Source organism: Erythranthe guttata, chromosome 5 (genome assembly GCF_056151865.1).
Source record: "Erythranthe guttata isolate IM_541 chromosome 5, IM_541, whole genome shotgun sequence".
NCBI classification, from domain to species: domain Eukaryota; kingdom Viridiplantae; phylum Streptophyta; class Magnoliopsida; order Lamiales; family Phrymaceae; genus Erythranthe; species Erythranthe guttata.
In genome coordinates, this window is record NC_142537.1 from 12,764,232 (window position 1) to 12,784,203 (window position 19,972).

The following is a 19,972-nucleotide window of genomic DNA, read 5'->3' on the forward strand; positions in this document are numbered from 1 at the left end:
TATATAATTTATAAGTTTTACGGGAGAATAATTAGAAACTAAAATGAATAACCTAAAATTTTAAATTGAAACCAAACATAAATAATGTAAATGTCAAGAGTAAATAAAAATTAATATAAAACTAAAAATAACTTAAAAGATAAAATTTAAATAAAATAAATATAGTTTTTTCAAGCATAATCAACGCTATTCAGCTCCATTCAACACCATTTTCTTCCTTTTTTTTTATGTCGTGTGTTGAGCGTTGTATATATATATATATATATATGCTTTTTTTCCTACATTTTCTTAGAATTTACATAATCTTTATAGCTATTACTTCCACAATTATAGTTTAGTTGATTTATGTATTTGATACACTAGAGATACTTTATTTATTCATTAATATTATTAATTTATTATTACTATATAATGTAAACAAAACGACGTCGTTTTGTATGGCGGGGCGGGACGGGTTTCACGGGTATTAAAAAAATTGAACCCGTCTAAGACCCAAACCCACGGTTCTTCACCATTTTAGGACCCAATCCTATGGATGGATCTATCCGTTCGGTCCTAACGGGGCGGTTTTTCGCGGGTTTGACGGGTGTAGCGGGTTGATGGGTCCGACTTGCTCACCCCTAATTTTGACCATGTTTTATGCTGAATTATGCAACTTGAATAAACTAGATTGAACATCGGATGAGACAATTATGCATGAATGGATTACAATTTGAATTTTAGACGATGTTCATTGGTTCATTCATATCGTTTTCATCCAACATCCAATCTTGGTGATTCAAGTTGGATTAGAAAGTTAACTCATTAAAGAACTAAACATTCAGTTTGAGTTTTGTCAAATTCAACCTTAAAACGAGTCAAAATTACGTTTGAAGTATTATTAAAAGTGAACTACGACATTTATCACATCGCCATAAAATAATCATATGATTATTTTATAACTCAACTATTTCATTTATATTTGCAGTCAACCAAACTAACAAATAAATTATTATAACTAACGTAACTTTCGCATTTCAATAAGTTATCATTAGTATATATAATTAAGAATATATAACTTTTAGAACACTTTTATTTAGTCACAGACTATTTTATATTCTAATTAGTATTATTTCTATTACTTTCTAACAAAATTCTTAAAATATTTCAAATTAAATTGTAAAATAGGAACAAATATCTTAGTATTGTTATCGTTTAATGGAAAAAAAATATATTTATACAAATTTTCTAATTTTCAAGAAAGTACGTCCTAGGCTGACGGCCGACCCAATTCCCTGATGAAGTTAAAACTCAAAAGTCGACCTTGCCAGACCAGGGTTCCTTCGATGCTACACCCGGTGAAAAACACCGGGTGGGTCTTCTGCTGCCACGTGTTCTTTTTTTTATTTTTCTAAAACCCCTAAAGGTAAACCCTAGCGGGGAATCTATTATAAAATACAAAAAAGAGACACGTGGCAGCAGAAGACCCACCCGGTGTTTTTCACCGGGTGTAGCATCGAACAAATCCCAGACCAGGCTGACGTCACGACCCTCGTCATCACCACGAGAAAACGGAGTCGGATCACTATTAAACACATTGAAGCTCAATCCATTAACCTTATACTACAGTCTTGCAACACATTATATTTAACATATAGAGTTAATTGCATTTACTACCCATGTCAAAATCGCAACTGCGCGATTCCCCCTGTCATAAAACAATTAACAAAGACCCCCTATACTTACATTTAGACTGCACACTCAACCCATTTATCTTTTCCTCTTTTACCGGCCATAAAAAGACCAAAATACCCCAAGGAGATTTGTTATATTACATGTTCAAAATGTTTTCATTATGTTTAATTTTAATTCTATTTCATTTTTATTTAAATAAAATACACAAAAATATTATTGAAATAAATATAAGAAAAAAATAAATAAATAAAGAATGTTTTAGCTTGTCTTCATCTTCCCCACACCCCCCACCCTCATCCACCCATTCAAAACCGTAACTCTTCACCCACCGTCATTGTCTCATTGTGTGTCATTTTTCCCTCTTCAAATCCAAAGCCCAGTAGTTCTACTTTCAAGCCCAAACTCTAGACAAATACTAACCCATCCCTAACTCAAGACCAGCTGCTTATGTCGCAGCCGCCCGCCGAGCAATAATCTAGGTCAAGCGAGTGAGCCTCACGATCTGCCCTGATGGGGGCTTTTGCCTTTGACTAATAAACATAGGGGGGTATTTGCTAATTTTTTTATGACATGGGGGAATCGCGCAGTTGCGATTTTACAGGGGTAGTAAATGCAATTAACTCTTAACATATAAGTCCAACCTTTGAATTAATGATTGTTGAGTGTAGATTTTACGCTCAATACGTTTACTTTACGTGGATATGTTGTTTAGATTTAATTATATTTGTGCTTTAATTGATTGATTTTGTGGTTTATAGGTGAAAACGAGAATTAGGTGTCCATGAAGGAAAAAAAGATCAAAAAGAAAGGAAAAAATTGCTAATAAGGAAACAAATCAAATTGGAATAAGGAATCTCGCCACAGCTTTAGCAGTGTCCACCATTTCGAGCATATCTCTCTCATACGAACTCCAAATTATCTGATTTTGGCAGCATTGGAAAGCTAATTTCAAGGGCTACAATTCTTATTCACGCAACATTCCAAAGTTCGCACTCCAACATAGCGAAAATCGAAGAACAAGTCCTGATGGGGGAAAGTGACGGAAATTGATATATTTCTATTAGGTTTCCACTACTTCCTTATCAAGAAAAGCCTATAAAAGCAACAAGTCTCTACACCATAAGCACGAAATTATACACCACAAAACGTGAGGAACGAAGATCAACAAAGACTCAAGCATAGTTTTTCTTATTTAATTTATTTATTTTATTTTCTTTGTCATAAGAATCACGAGTAGTTAAGTCTTTATTTCTAGGATTTTATTTTGAACCCTATGTGGGATTTATGAACCATTTTCGATGATTTTATGCAAGTTTTAATTCCGAATTATTTCTTCTACTTGTTTTATTAAGTTCATGAAATTGGCCACTTTATGTGCTTTTATGTTATTGTTAATCGCATGAATCGGAAGATCGGGTTAATAATTAGAACTGTGGTACAAGAGCCTTTGTGGTATTAACATAGGAATATAGTTAATCTCTTAGGTAGCCATTATTGAGATTTGTGCTTAATGCCATGTTCTAGAAGTAATTGCATAGGAATATAGTAATTGAATCTAGAGTATTAGACTCGTAATACACTACGCGGAAGCGGGTTATGATTATTTTAGCATCTCAGGTTAATAATCTGGGTTAATTACTTGCATACTTGAAGGAATTGGCGGAATAATAATCACATAGGGGGAAGAATAAAATCCTAGGCTTGTTTACTCTGATTAAACCTTCGTTTTTAATTGCTTTCGTGCTTTTGTCTTTCTAATTTGCTTTAATTTAGTTAATTCTCTCTAAATTCGACAGTGTAGGGTGAGCTTGAAAATAATTGGTAGAATTTAGCGTCTAAGATTAGATAATTAAATATTCTCTGTGGGATCGATACTTGGACTTAAAAAATTCACTTTATTACTTGTACGATACGTGCACTTGCGTGTAGGTATTACAACCAACAATGATATAAACTTTCTAAAATATATGAACTTAAGTATCATTGAATTAGGGGGCAATTTTTTTTTTACCGTACTTTGACTTTTTTATTATTGAAATAGGGCACTTTTTGGGGCAATTTCATTTCTACAACAACACACATTTGAGAAATGCGCGTCATAAGGAGATGACACATGGCAGCGTACTATTTGCTTCGAAGAAGGGATTTTGGTAGTTGCGTGTTATAAGGAGTTGACACCTGGCAGATGGCAAATATTTTTTAAAAAACAAGTTTCCTAACTGCGTGTCATAAGAAATCGACACGTGTCCTCAGCCCAGTTTGTATATGCAGTTTTTTAGTTTCTTTATTTAATTTATTTTATATTAAAAAAATAATAAAGAGATCATATAATTAATTAAAAAATTATTTTAAAAAAAATATTATTTTGTACATTCATTTTTTTAATAACTAAAAATTACAAAAAACAATTTAATTAATAAAAAGTTTTTTTTTAAATTAAACTTGTTTTTATTTGAATAACTAAAAACAATAATAAAACATTTAATTAATTAAACAACATTATAAATAAACACAAGAAAACGAAATTTTATGTTTCAACAATATTTTTGGTCAAATATGCGGCATATGGCTTCCGGTGCCACATCCTCGAGGCCTTCTAATTATGTGCCCTCTACCAAGATGTCCACTCTCATCTGCAACGATAATACTTGATGGATTTGTGGTATGAAATATGTTGGTATCGAATGGAATAGGTGTCAGTTGACGATCTACAAATGGTGATGATAAAGAGCCCAAGTGAAGCTGTAAAATCGTGTCTTCAGAACCCATATTAGGCTCATAATACGAGGGGGTGTATTGAGTTTCCATCATATGATCGTTTGTAGGATGTTCTCCATTATCGAATATAGGATTATATCCTGCAGAAGTACACATAGGTGTCGTAGAAGTTCCTACCTCCCCGTCGAACATCCCCGTAAATCTAGGCATCTGAGACTCGGGTAACTGCGTCTGTGATTGAGGCATTTGTGACTGAGGCATCTGAGTCTGATATTGAGGCCTTTGGGACTGAGGCATATGTGCAGGGCCATGTCGATTTTCGAGTGTGGAAAGAGCCGTTATGAGCGTAGGGAGATACGAACGAAAGCCATCCTCATGTATGGCTCCATCATCGATAGAAATGATTAATGATCGAAGCTGCTGACTCTGAGATAAACCAAAATATTATAAGTTGTGTAAAATATATTATCTCGACATAAAAAAAATAAATAAATGCATACCACTGTATCCATAGAAATATGTCCTCCAACCTGAAAACCTGTACTCTCAACTGTGGTAATCGGTGATATGAACCGACGAGTGTGCAAGTCATACCACTCAAAATAACCATCCTCTGTAGTAGGTCCGTCATTGGCAGACGGATAACGAACACTATAGTTCAATCTCTGCTCCCATGCAAGAATATAAGAAGCATGTGTTGATCTCCAGTCTCGGTTAGTGGTACCTCTACGTTGTCTAGAGACATGCCTCTGAAAGTCAAGTTCGCGGTTTTCAGGATCTGTCGTACCACCCTCTCTGGTCGATGCATCTCTACAACTGCGTAGCATATTAAAGGGACTCTCGCTGTCCAGATACTCTCGCAATAGATCATAGGATCCTGCCCTAAAAATCCAAACTCGGGATCGTTAACAGAATACGGCATCCATATAAACTGTCCTGGGAGCATCTGGTCCAACATCATCCTGAAAAGACACACAGAGTGTGCACCAGACTCGATGAAGCTAGCGTGGTTGATCCACCTACAACGTATTATGATCATTATATATTTATATTTATGTCTAATATACTTATTATAAAAGTGTGAGCCATAGGATGTAAATTAATTCATAATGAACATTATTTGCTACTTTAAACATGATATATTTGTTCTAATTTTCTATTAATTAATTATTATATAATCTATAACAATTCTATCGATATATGATATAATATATTATATGCTAATTGAAAATCACATACTGCAAGTTAAAATGTTTTATAAAGAAAAAATAAGCTTTAATTTAGCATTAAATAATTATTCTAATTAACATAATAATTGAAAGGAAAAAAATCATGGCACTTTTAATAACACTAGGAAGGTGCACGTGCGTTGCACGTGTCGGGACATTATTTTATACGAAAATCAACTTGCTAGGTGAAAAACTAAAAAGAATAATTTAAATGTAGGGAAAATTGCACATCACCCCTTATAAATTTCCAATTTTTGCACTTTACCCCCTTAAATTTTTTAAAAGTGAATGCCCCCTTCAAAATGTTATTCTTGTTGCACATTGCCCCGATAGCAAAACTCCGATGGATTATTCATCGGCATTGAGTATTTTTGTTGCACGTTGCCCCTTTAAATATTATTTTTATTGCACATTGTCCCTTAAAAACACTATTTTTTTTGTACGTTGGCCCTTTAAAATGTTATTTTTGTTGCACCATGCCCTCCAAAAATTGACTTATGTGCAAAGTGCAACCAAAATAATATTTCGAAGGGGGAGTATCCCTTTTTGTTAATTTCTAGGGGGGAAAGTGCCAAAATGAGACATTTATAGGGGTGAAGTACATTTTGTCCTTGGAAAGTGCCAAAATGAGACATTTATAGGGGTGAAGTACATTTTGTCCTTAAATGTATGACGACAACAATTAAGAGTAGATAATTATGCGTTGAATATTCACTCAGTTTGGAAACTAAAAATGCCCAAAATAATAAAGTACATTACAAAAGGGTAGAATATGAAGAAAAAAATCGACGAAGAAACGAATATTGTGTTCCATAACATAAGACTAAAAAAGTTGGTGCTGAAAAGCATAAACTTAAATGGAACCATTTATATTGAACTAAAACCCTGGTGTTAAAACCACAATCCTTAATTACAAACTTTTTGACATTTCCGAAACTGTGAAGCTTCACTCTAAAAAAGCAGATTTCACATTATTTACTGTTTACAAAACAAACATAATATAGAAGAGAGAGGAAATAATAATGATAGGGAATCAAAGATGTATATTCCATAAACATGGAAATATTGTTTATATTAAGCACAACATGAAAAGTAAACGCATATGTCAAGAATATTGTTTATATTAAATGGTAGTCTAGGTACGAACACATGCTTGCCGGTCTGCTGACTAAATACACTCTCCGCATGACTTGAATTGTCTTTAAAATTCTTACATACCATTCGTGTGCCATGACTTAAGTCATTTGATGGATACAAAATCCTTATGTGACTTATTGGACAGTTTCTCTTGAATAACAACTTATGTGAAGGCAACCATTTGGAATCAAAGAATTGAGAAACCCATCATAATTATTATTTGTATCATCGATAACTTCATCAAAACTCATGAATGTTCTTGCTTCTCCCGAAAATGTAGAAATCAAAATTTCATTCAATCTATAACATCGGAATCAACCTTAAATTTTCCTTTGGATATTTTTTTTATTCGAAATACCTCTGTTAAAAAAAACAAATTTACATATATAAATTAGTTTGTTTGTATATCAAAAATGTTAATGAAGTAATAGAAAATATACATACCAATTGACTCTTTATCATGGTCTTTGATATCTCTGCCTTTGAAGTATCTCAAGTTGTAGCTGACATTATCTTCGGTAACTGGGCTTAACGATTCTTTTATGATGGTACCATTTTTAAGTACCACTTCAAACTTTGGATATGGACAACTCCACAATTTATTGTATTTGCATTGGTGACGACCATGCATTAAATTTTTTTGGAATGTTCCCAAAATTCAGTAGTACATGATAATTAATGGTAAATTGTAATTGTTAGTTTGAGCAACTTCTTCATGCTTTTATAAACAACCCCATTATAAATCATGTATGTCTTATGCAGTGAAAAGCAACGGTCTAAATATTGAAGATCCTCGTCGAATATTACTACCCCAATTCTTACCCTTGCCATCAATTTTTGGTTGATTAGATTTTCTAACATGGCAAAAAAAAAAAAAAAAATTATACTAATAATAATAATAATAGTAAAAATAATAATAATAATAATAATAATAATAATAATAATAATAATAATAATAATAATAATAATAATAATAATAATAATAATAATAATAATAATAATAATAATAATAATAATAATAATTATAATAATAATAATTATAATAATAATAATTATAATAATAATAATAATAATAATAATAATAATAATAATAATAATAATAATATTAATAATAATAATAATAATAATAATAATAATAATAATAATAATAATAATAATAATAATAATAATAATAATAATAATAATAATAATAATAATAACAATAATAATAATAATAATAATAACAATAATAATAATAATAATAATAATAATAATAATAATAATAATAATAACAATAATAATAATAATAATAATAACAATAATAACAATAATAATAATAATAATAATAATAATAATAATAATAATAATAATAATAATAATAATAATAATAATAATAATAATAATAATAATAATAATAATAATAATAATAATAATAATAATAATAATAATAATAATAATAATAATAATAATAATAATAATAATAATAATAATAATAATAATAATAATAATAATAATAATAATAATAATAATAATAATAATAATAATAATAATAATAATAATAATAATAATAATAATAATAATAATAATAATAATAATAATAATAATAATAATAATAATAATAATAATAATAATAATAATAATAATAATAATAATAATAATAATAATAATAATAATAATAATAATAATAATAATAATAATAATAATAATAATAATAATAATAATAATAATAATAATAATAATAATAATAATAATAATAATAATAATAATAATAATAATAATAATAATAATAATAATAATAATAATAATAATAATAATAATAATAATAATAATAATAATAATAATAATAATAATAATAATAATAATAATAATAATAATAATAATAATAATAATAATAATAATAATAATAATAATAATAATAATAATAATAGTAATGTTTGTGTACTAACTTCTTCATCAATCATAATCAGCTTCCAAACCTTAGTACAAAAATTTGGCCACCAACTTATCTCAATTCCAACCCGGACAACTGTTAGTTGTGTTGAAATGTTGATTGACTTGTAATTCTTAAAGGGGCACAACTGAATCATTCTTTTGGATTCACAGTTTATCTGTACGATAGGAACTGAACTTTTTAAGAAGAATGGTAGCCTAGGCAAAAATTAATGAAGGAGGAGGGTCAGCAAAATATGAAGAAGCATTGTAAACCTAAAATGGGAAATTTTAGTTAGGGTATGTGAAAGGACATTTCTTTAGATGTTGCAGGTCCTATATTTGAACGGTCCTTCATTTTTTTTTGGGTAAATTACAATCAACCCCTGAAGTTTGCAACTTTAAGGTCCCTATGATATTCATAATTACAGTCATCCCCTAAAACTAACGGATCGGAATGTTAGAAACTCGAATGTCGGAGGGTGGTTGTCATTACGAATACCACAAGGACTTTAATTTTTTTATATCATAACTCAGGGTAATGTAACATCTTGAATATTGTTTAACAATAAATAATTCTATTATCTTTTTTACCATTTTTTTATAGTCATTGTCCCTTGGGGGTAATTGTAATGAATGAAAACAAAATTAGGTTGAAATCTGGAAAATCCAAGTAAAAGTGGGACACTTCAAATTTGGAAATTAAAAACCCTAAATCAAGTATGCTATAATAAATTTAAGTAAAAGGTGGACCAATATTTTTTTCTTTTTTTAGTTGTATTCATTATATTCTCCCTATGGCACCAACCATCTACTAAATAAAGCATAAATTTTTTTTTTTTTATTTATTTAAATAGAACCAAAATATTACATTTACCCCATGAGTTATGATAAAACAACTTTAAAGTCTCTGTGATATTCACAATTATAACCAATCCCTGATGTTAGGGTTAATAACATTCCGTTAGTTTTGGGAGGGTAGTTGCAATTATCAATGCCACAAGGATTTTAAAGTTGTTTTGACATACCTCAGAGAGTAGTACCGTAGTAGGGTGTAGGGTTTTATTATGCTTGATTGTTTTCATTTATTTTTGGTCCTTTATTCTATAATTTTTTTCATTTTTAAATTTTTTTTAACAAGCAGAGAACCCGAATATATATTACGATTACCGAGAATCCTAACCAAAATATATTCAGACGGAATAGAATTGTCAACCGATTTTGAGCAAAATATTACGAACAACACTACCCTTTTTTTCCCCTTTCGTTCCTGCAGCTGTCAACCCTTTGCTCAATGTTTTACTGTCGGTAAGAGATGTCGAATCACGATGTAGTAGAGTAGTTGAACTAAGAAATTTTTATTATACTATAGAACAATTAAGGGTAAACTCCATAAAACCCCCCTGTGTTATGGAAAACCTGCACCAAACCCCCCATGTGTTAGTTTTATTGAGTAGAATTCCCATGTGTTTTATTTTATCTAGCATGAAATCCTCCATTCCGTTAACAATTAGCACCGCTAACTATTTAGGGGATTTCATGCCAATTTTTCATAACGCAAAGGGGTTTGGTGCAGGTTTTTTTCAATATATGGGGGATTTATGCAAAAATATTTTATTTATTTAAATTTTGAATTATTTTTTGAAATTAAGTCTAACACGTATATTCAATTGCAATATAAATTTTAAGACTAATAATACTAAGGATGAAATTTCTAACAATTTTTTTTCTCTCATTTGGATTTCCAAAATTTGATTCCATCTTTTTACGAAAAATAATTGCATAAAAAATGAAACTAAATAACATTTTGGAAATTTCCAATTTTGAATAAATAAATTATTTATCAATGTATTTAGAAAAATCAAAACTATATATTTATTATATAAAAATTGTTATATATTAATATAAATGTATTATATATCAAAGATTATAAATAATATGACAAATTCAAATTTAGTTTTGATATAAATATTTATATTAATAATTTGAAAATTCGACTTTCAAAGATAGAATAAATGTGTTTGACTTGATTTCAAAAAATAATTCAAGTTTTAAATAAATAGATAAATTTTACATAAATCCCACTTGTACTGTAAATAATATGCAACAAACCCCGTTGTGTTATGAAAAACTTGCATGGAATCCCCTAAATAGTTAACGGTGTTAATTGTTAACGGAATGGGAGATTTCATACAAGATAAACTAAAACACATGGGGATTCTACACAATAATATTAACACTTGGGGTTTGGTGCATGTTTTCTATAACACAGGGGGTTTCTTGCAGTTTACCCGAACAGTTAACAAATTAAATCTTCAAAATATATAACTAAAATCGTGAATATACTCCAACAATTTAAAAAAATATATGAAAACATGAAACCATATGTATCATCGTAAAATATAACAAAAGACATATGTGAGAAAATTACCTCCACATTATAGAACCATATATACACAATATAAAAGAAAGAAAAACTCACAAGAAGTTTGTCCGTAATCTAAGAGACATTACGAGGAAATAAACGGAACACAGTAACCAATTCAAAAGCATCCCGAAACTTTTTAATGTCCTCGACTCCAATTGACGCCATCTTAGAATCAATGCAAACTTTGAAACATTTATCATTCATCTTCCGTGTTTCTGGAAAATCGTAGAATACTTGTTTGTGTGTTTATCACATTTTTCCTAAATTGTACATGTAGATCCCCGCATCCTCTCTGGCAACTGCTAATTCTGATCTCCAGCCATCGTTTCAATTAGGTAAACAATTTTTTGGTTATTTTAAAAGGAAAAGAAGTGTTAGTATCTTGGCCTCGTAAGTTTTCATTAAATATTACCCATCTTGTAAGATCATTAATAGACACCTCAATTCCTAAGAGTAATTAAGACCCTTAAATTTCTTTGATGATGTACCGTTTTTAGTTTGCATAACTATGATGGCAAAATAAAAGAAACTTCCCTGTCATTCAAGAGGAGAAAACCAATGGTCAATATCACGATTTGGTTACAATTCCTGTACATGCACGCATGACTTTTCATGTTATTCATTACGTAATATAATACTATTATTTAATTCTAATTGTTAATTTACCTATTTGTGCTCCCTATTCTTCATATGAGAAGGTTACTTTTGTCCATACAATAAAGGGAAGAAACCTTACCAATTATTCATACTTTTATAGATAGTATGGGCATCTTTGGTTGGGTGGTTTGGATAGATAGCTATGGATGGGATATGGTATACTGGGACTAAATTGTTGATTCACAGTGAGTAATTCATTATTTGGTTGGAGTTATGGGGGAGAAACTAATAATACCTGCAATAATAATATCATGTTTTGTTTGGGTGATACCACTGTTTACTATGGATTTTTTAGGTAAATTACTGGTTTACCCCTTTTAATACATTTATTAATTAATCGATTCTCTCTCTACCAATACATCTCCGTCTTCTTCATTTATATTTGGGTACAATCTTCTACGATGTATGTGATTGCGGCAATTTAAAAGATCTTCAATTTAAAAGCCGCTGAGGAATTCGAGCAAATAATTATCCCAAAAAATTGTATGATCGAATTTAAAAGAAAAAAAAAATTGAATGGAATTTTAAATCAGTAAACTGTAAACATACACATGAGAATCAATTACATTCCCGGAAATCTTCATCTTCCGAGTAGAACCAGCATACAATTCCTCCAAGCTACACATGAGCGCGTTCTCCACCGGCGTCGCCTTCCTGGATCCTCCACCGCCGCCGCCGACAGGAAATTCTCTACCTCCACCGCCGTTCATCTAAGAGAAGTAGCTCACAATACCAAATAGAATTATTGATCAAATTCAATTCCTGACGTACAGAATAGGTAATCAATTCCACAACACAAACAAGATCAAGAAAACACACACACACACACACACACACACACACAAAAGAAACCAATTGCAACGATAATGTAACAAGAAAACGAACCTGCTTAAACGAGGCGACGTCCATCCATGAATTATTGAATTCCTCGTCCAACAATTCGACATCTTCCAGGAAATAAAACGAATACTACAAATCGAAGAAAAGAGTCGTCATTTCATTTCATGCAAATTAAAATTTGAATTCAGAAGGTCGAAGAAAGATAATGTAGTTTCGATAAGTAACCCATTAGAAAATATTCGCTGGTTTTCTTTCTCAGATATTGCACCTGCTTCTTTCGGGATTTTTTCGAATTCTCGTCTCTCTCATTAACTGTCTCACTAATGCAGATTCCTTCCAATCTCCAGTAGACGCCATTACACCCGATAACTATACAAGAGCACCGGAATTTAGAAGATCGAGCTCGATAATTCTCTTGGCAACTTTCAAAGAGCGACTTTTCACCGTTTTCGATGCAACCTCTCAAAACCGCTGACCACATAGTTGCATCGGACTGAAAAGGAATCTCAACGATAAGATCAATTGCTTCTTTCAGACAACTCACTCTAGCAAAAAGATCGATCATGCAAGAGTAATGTTCAATACCAGGATCGATGCAAATTGCAATACTCGTTTTTCATTATGTAAAACCATTTTTTCCCTTCTTCGACTAATCCACAAAGATCGCAAGACGATAAAACTGCAGTAAAAGTAACTTCACTAGGTGTAACATTCACTCCTCTCATTTCTTGAAACAGAGCCAAAGCTTCGACTCCGAATCCATTTGTAGCGTAACCCACCAACATTGAATTCCATACAACCTCGTCGAATTTCGTCATTTGGTCAAATAATTTCTGACCGTTTCTTACGAGACCGCACTTACAGTAGAGTCTATAAGGAAAGTTGCTATGACCTGGTCGGAATCTACACCAATCGAACGGCTCGATTTTTCGGTTTTTCGTTTCGGTTTTTCGATTTTTCGGTTTTTTTGCTCACCCCTTATTCTGACTCAGATGCTGCTGATGGTTGTTGTAGTATAAATGATACGATATATATTTAATATATCGTATATTTATTCATTAGTTATTATTTAATTATTTAATATATATTATTTAAGTATTAATTTAGTTAGAGCCGTAGGCTAAATGATTATAGGATAGATATTAAGTATTTTATTAGTTTAGGAAATTATCTTTCCTAGTTAGATTAAGATTCTAGGGTTTTATTCTCTTTAAATAGTCGTCTTGTGCTAGGGTTTTATTATGAAGAGAAATAATAAAGAAGAGTTTTCTTACGTTTAGTAAAGAAATCTTATGATACTCAAGAGATCGTATCAATTGGTATCAGAGCGAAGTTGCGATTAACACCAACGCTTCGTTAGCAAGGCAGCGATTACATCAAAGCTACGCTGGAGCAAAGTTGAGATCACATCAAAACTTTGTGAAAATCATGATGTCAGAAACAAGACGGTTGGAGCGATTGGAGAAATCCGTAGAGAGATTACGGATTAATTTTCAGAAATTGCTCGAACAAAGTCAAAGACGACGTCAACGCCATCACAAAAGTCGAAGGGACTGCTGCCGAAGGGACCGCTGTCCGTCACCGCCAGGGCCATCACCACCACCGCCGCTGCCGAGTCTATCGTCGGAGGGAGAGGAAGAGGACGACGATGACTTTTTCGAAGAGCCCCAAATATTTGTGAGTTCGCCCAAAGAAGAAGAATCAAATTCCACTGAGATAAAGTGGGACGAAGAGCCGAAAGAAGAAGAATCGGAGTCAACCGAGATAAAGTGGGACGAAGACGAGAAATTAACCAGAGAGGAGAGCGAAGAGTTACTATGGATATTGGGAGATTTCCATGGTGTTCAAAAGAAAGGAGACGAAGAACCGATGGTCAGTTTGGAGGAGACAAAATCTACAAAGACGATTGAAAAAGTTTATTTATCGGGAAAAAGATTGAATATTTTCGCTAAAGTAGCCTTTGGAATTTCGTTGGATCAGCATGAACAATGTATTAAAAAGCTCGGTCGTTCATCGTGTTTTTCGGAGTCAATCGGGAAGCAAGTCAATGAAGTCAAACATAGGTGGAAGCGCAAAGGAGAGGGATCAAATTAACTCGAACCTTGAGGACAAGGTTCATTTCAAGAGGGGTGGTTTGATACGATATATATTTAATATATCGTATATTTATTCATTAGTTATTATTTAATTATTTAATATATATTATTTAAGTATTAATTTAGTTAGAGCCGTAGGCTTAATGATTATAGGATAGATATTAAGTATTTTATTAGTTTAGGAAATTATCTTTCCTAGTTAGATTAAGATTCTAGGGTTTTATTCTCTTTAAATAGTCGTCTTGTGCTAGGGTTTTATTATGAAGAGAAATAATAAAGAAGAGTTTTCTTACGTTTAGTAAAGAAATCTTATGATACTCAAGAGATCGCATCAATAAACTCTTGTTCTGGGCGCGATAGCTGCGGGGGGAGGGGGAATTGGCCCGATTTGAGGCCCTCTTCGCCGTAGAGATCGTAGATCTGGCGCAGGTCGATGAGTACATCGTAGGCTTCGGAAATCTGCTTGAATTTGGCCTCGGCCTCCTGCTTGTTGGTGTTTTTGTCGGGATGCCAAATCATGGCGAGGAGGCGGTAGGTTTTCTTCAAGTCTTCGTCGTTGGAGTTGCGGTTCACTCTCAGGATGTTGTAGTAATCAATCCCCATATCTGTGTTCCGATTCCGATTGTTGAAATTGGGGCTCTTTTTTTTTTTTCTTAATTCCTGTTACGGGAAGTGATTGATTGCAGATGTGAGAGGAAGAAGGCGGTGGTGGTGGGCGGGGTTGCGGTGGTTGAAATTGAGAGTAGTAGAGAAATTGGGTTTGAACAAGGAAGGTGGTGACGATGTGTGAGATTGGGAAGGAGGAAGAAGGTGGGGTTATTTTTTTTAATTTTGTTCATACGAGTTTTTACCTGGAAAAAAACTAGGGCACAATGCAAGAAAGGGGAAGATGAAGATTGTAGTATTTATACCTATTAATTTCGTAATTTATGTATTTTCGAAGGATATTTTCGACATTACACATGTGTTACAAAAGGGGATTCAATATTTGATAACTAGTCAAGCCAATTTTGGCTTGACTAACAATAATTCGAATGGGGTATTAAATAGGTGGGCCCAACAGTCAAGGATGGTAACTCAAGCAAACCAAACATTGTACAAAGCGGTACAACCCATCCCATCCCTTGTAATACCCCCAACCAAAGATGCCCTATAGATATAGATAATCAAGGTATTTAACAGAACAACAATTCGATTGTACACAAGTCATGTAACTTGAATTTTAATATTTGAATTTAATAATAACACTTGAAACTATTACTGTGCACCATAAGAAGGTACGGGAACTGATAACCGCTTATCTCAAGAGTAGTGCCCCATTTTCCAGGAAGTTGTCTGGGTCTCGATGGAGGAATCCGCATCCATGCCCACATCTAAAAAACAACACAATAGTAGAGACTTAGACTATTAATTGCATAGAGAAAGTTTTAATGAAATGTATTATAAAAACAATTCACATGTTACCTGTAATAGTTGAATTGGACCACTAATTTCTTTTGCTCCTTTTGTCGACGCTTTGCACAACTCACTGTAGAGGATTGATAGAACACAAGAACCCCAACTGTAATTTCTTACTTCGTTAAGATCCTCTAGATGTCTCAAATACATCATCGGAATAGTATCTCCAGTGTGGTCGGGACACATAACCCCCCCAAGTATGAGAAAAGCAAGCCCTCGAGTGTATAACATAACATGTTGTTCCGTACTACCTTCAACAACGGGATTCTTCGATAAATGCTTGCTAACGGCTTTCCAACACATTCGAGTTAATCATATTAATCATATTTTTCCAACAATAAATTTACTTCTACAAATAAATAAATCATGTTTACCTCGAGTTAATGCTAGCACCAAAAATCTCCAGCGATGTACCCACGAATTCAGACTTTTAAAACCCTAATACACTCAAAACCAAAATGTAGATTAAACTACGAATTAACATTTTTTCAAAAACATTAAAAAATACAAACAATTTAAACATTATTCTAGAAATAACAAAAAAAAAAATTACACTTACCTGACATGCATGTCGGCAGAAAACCTCTCATAACACACCACAATTTTCGAAATTTGTAAACCCTAACACACTCAAAACCAAATCACAAGTAACATTTTCCCAAAAACATTCAAAATTACAAACAATTTAAAAATGAAAATCGCATTTACCTCGAATAATGCTACCACAAAAAACCTCTCACAATGCACCACATTTTTCGAATTCAAGCTACAATTATAAAGTGTGAATTAAAAAAAAAACAGTGTTAATAAATAATACAATACAAATTAAATGAAAAATAAAAACTGTCACAAAAAAATATAACAAAAAAATACCTGTTGAGAAATTCCAAAATTATGAGAAATTATCTACATAAATAAAAAAACAAGAAATTATTAGTAATTGATGGGAAAAAACAAAAACAGAAAAAGAAAAAAAAAAGGCTGAGAAAATAAGGAAAAAATTAAATGTTGGTTGGACAAAATTGCTCTTTATGGAGCAATTTCAATATTCATCTCAGCCCTTGAAATTAAATCAACGGCTGGCATAACACAACTTTGAAAAAAGTGAGTCATGCAATAAAGTGGGCTGGTCAAAAAGCAGATTTCTTCAACTGCACATTCCCTATCCGTTGGATTGAAACCGACGGCTTAGATGAAGGCTTTTGGAGCAGAAATTTCTGACACGTGGCGGATTCTTATAACGCGCAATTCGAATAGCGCAATATAGTAAATCCGAAACAACCACCCCAACTGCCCTATTTCTGAAATAAATTAGTCAAACTATGCTTAAAAAAAAATTGCCCCTGGAATTAGACGTCAGATCAATAATACAGCACAAATTAATGACTGGTCATAAATGAATGTCATACAAATTATTGACCAATGGCTTATAAAATCTCAACTACGAGATGCTCATCATCTTGAGATTGCCAAGTTTAATTTATAAATAATTTATTAGAAGTTGATGATTCAAAACCATATAAATAATAAATATTCAATATAGATATAATATTTTTCCATGTTTAACAAGTCATGATGTATTACAAGTTTTCTTTGACTTTATATCCGATATATATATATATATATATATATATATATATATATATATATATATATATATATATATATATATATATATATATATATATATATATATATATATATATATATATATATATATATGGGGAAATGTGGGATAACCCCCTAGTTTTGAAAATATATAAGGATAGGTCCTATGTATTTTTCTTGTCTAGTCAAAAACCCAAATTCTAAACTTAATTTGATAGACCCCCTAGACAAATTAAGATACCCGTTTTGCCCTTTAGTTATAATTTAAAACCCTAACCCCTAATCTCTTTCTCCCAATCCCTCCCCCATTTTTTTTGCCGTCAATTCCCTCACCCATTCTCTCTCTTCATGTCTCTCTCTCTAACTCTCTCTCTTCTCTTTCTTTCTGTCTCTTCATTTCTCTCTCTAACTCTCTCTCTCTCTTCTCTTTCTTTCTCACTCTTCATTTCTCTCTCTCTCTATGGCTGCCCACAACCGTCCGCCGTCGCGGCTAGCTCCCCCACCTTCTTACGCCGCCGTCGTCGCTCCTCCCCTCACCTCCTTGGGTTGTCGCTGCTCCACCACCGCCTTGCGCCGCTGCTCCGCCGCCGCCTTGCGTCGTTGCTCCGCCACGGCCTTGTGCCGGCCGTCGTTGCTCCTCCCACCGCCTTGAACTCGGTACTAAACCATTCACTTCACTTTTTTAAGTGATTTTTTTAATTTATGAATGTCCATCCATTTTTAATTTATTTTTTAAGATCTGAATTATTTTCACCTTTTCACCTTATTTTATTGTTTTTTTTATTTATGAAAATCAACTAAATTCGAAAATTTTAAATTGTGATCCGACGATGTGTAGTCAGATCTAGAATTTCACATCTGGAATTGGTGGTGTTCGATTTGTATATATTTACTGCATTTATAAAAAAAAAAAAAAAACACAGATCTACTATGTTTTTGAAGATCTGTGAACAATTAATATTAAAATATTTTTCTTTGGATTAATTTGATTTTTTATTATAAATTATATGTAATTTATTTTTTGTATTTATTTGAAGATGATTCGAAATGCCTAAAGTGTGAGAGCTTTGTTTGTCTGTAATGAAAATGTAACCAGTAGTGGTTACTTACATGGGTGATTTGAGTCAGGTGAATATACAGTTATATTTAGTCATATACAGTCATATATAGTCAGTCAGTCACATGTAGTCATGTATAGTCATGACTACATGTAACTATACATGACTATATATAGAACTTGTATAATATAGTCATTTGTAGTTGATTTTAGTTCAGTAAATTTATCAACAAAAACAATCATGTTTTTTTTGTATTTTTCATGTAATTTGATTTTTTATTATAAACCATATGTATTTTTTTTTTTTTTTGTATTTATTTGAAGATGATTTGAAATGCCTAATGTGTGAGAGATTTGTTTGTTTGTAATAGAAATCTAACCAGTAGTGGTTACTTACATGTGTGATTTGAGTCAGATGAATATACAGTTATACTTAGTCATATACAGTCATATATAGTCAGTCACATGTAGTCATGTATAGTCATGACTACATGTAACTATACATGACTGTATATAGGACTTGTAGTATACTATAGTCATTTGTAGTCGATTTTAGTTCAGTAAATTTATCAACAAAAAAATCATGTTTTTTTTTGTATTTTTCATGTAATCTAACTCGCATGTTCCATTTTGCTATTTAACTCGTATTTTTTTGTCGCAGGTTTTGCTTTTATTGTAGTATTATGACATGCAGATAATAAAATTCGATGAAGTGCCTTTGTGAAGTTGGATTCGTGCTACAGTACTCCAGACTTATGCCACTTACATAACTATAGATAATTGTATATAACTATAGTCACCTGTAGTAACATAGATTTATATGTATGTTATGTGTTTTTTAATGTATAGTAATGCGTTTTCATGTTTTGAAGATTATATGCATGTGATTGTGTTTTTTCATTTTTTTTTTGGGTTAGTTGATTTATAATATCAAGATTAAATTATGAATTTTGTTGTTGGTTTAGATTAATTTTGGGGTAAAAAGACAGTATATGATTACATATTACATGACTGTGGTATAATGTAGTCATATATAGTCAATTCAGTACAGTAAATTTATCAAAAAAAATTAAAATATTAAAAATTTAAAAAAAATCAAAAAAAGTAGCAAAATTCAAAAAATTAAAAAAATTAAAAAAATTAAAAAAATTAAAAAATTAAA

General features: G+C 31.5%; 1 protein-coding gene and 2 long non-coding RNA genes across 4 annotated transcripts; 1 reads left to right on the forward strand and 2 right to left on the reverse strand.

The window, feature by feature from the left end:
- Nucleotides 1-4,144: 4,144 nt before the first annotated feature.
- Nucleotides 4,145-5,392, reverse strand: LOC148770664 (uncharacterized). The gene is made up of 2 exons (XM_088818257.1): nucleotides 4,893-5,392; nucleotides 4,145-4,818 (listed from the first exon to the last, which is right to left on the reverse strand). The coding sequence occupies exons 1-2, from the start codon at nucleotides 5,217-5,219 to the stop codon at nucleotides 4,225-4,227; spliced, it is 921 nt and encodes a 306-aa protein (XP_088674383.1). The 5' UTR covers nucleotides 5,220-5,392; the 3' UTR covers nucleotides 4,145-4,224.
- An 8,330-nt stretch (nucleotides 5,393-13,722) lies between these two features.
- On the reverse strand, nucleotides 13,723-17,088 carry LOC105976279 (uncharacterized). 2 transcript variants are annotated; one of them, XR_016031090.1, is made up of 6 exons: nucleotides 17,019-17,088; nucleotides 16,854-16,911; nucleotides 16,705-16,766; nucleotides 16,520-16,583; nucleotides 16,152-16,435; nucleotides 13,723-16,060 (listed from the first exon to the last, which is right to left on the reverse strand). It is a non-coding gene; the product is annotated as an uncharacterized LOC105976279 (long non-coding RNA). The 2 variants fall into 2 exon arrangements; XR_016031089.1 differs by having other exon boundaries at nucleotides 16,520-16,766.
- A 779-nt stretch (nucleotides 17,089-17,867) lies between these two features.
- Nucleotides 17,868-19,758, forward strand: LOC148770665 (uncharacterized). The gene is made up of 2 exons (XR_016031091.1): nucleotides 17,868-18,410; nucleotides 19,472-19,758. It is a non-coding gene; the product is annotated as an uncharacterized LOC148770665 (long non-coding RNA).
- The last annotated feature ends 214 nt before the right edge of the window (nucleotides 19,759-19,972 follow it).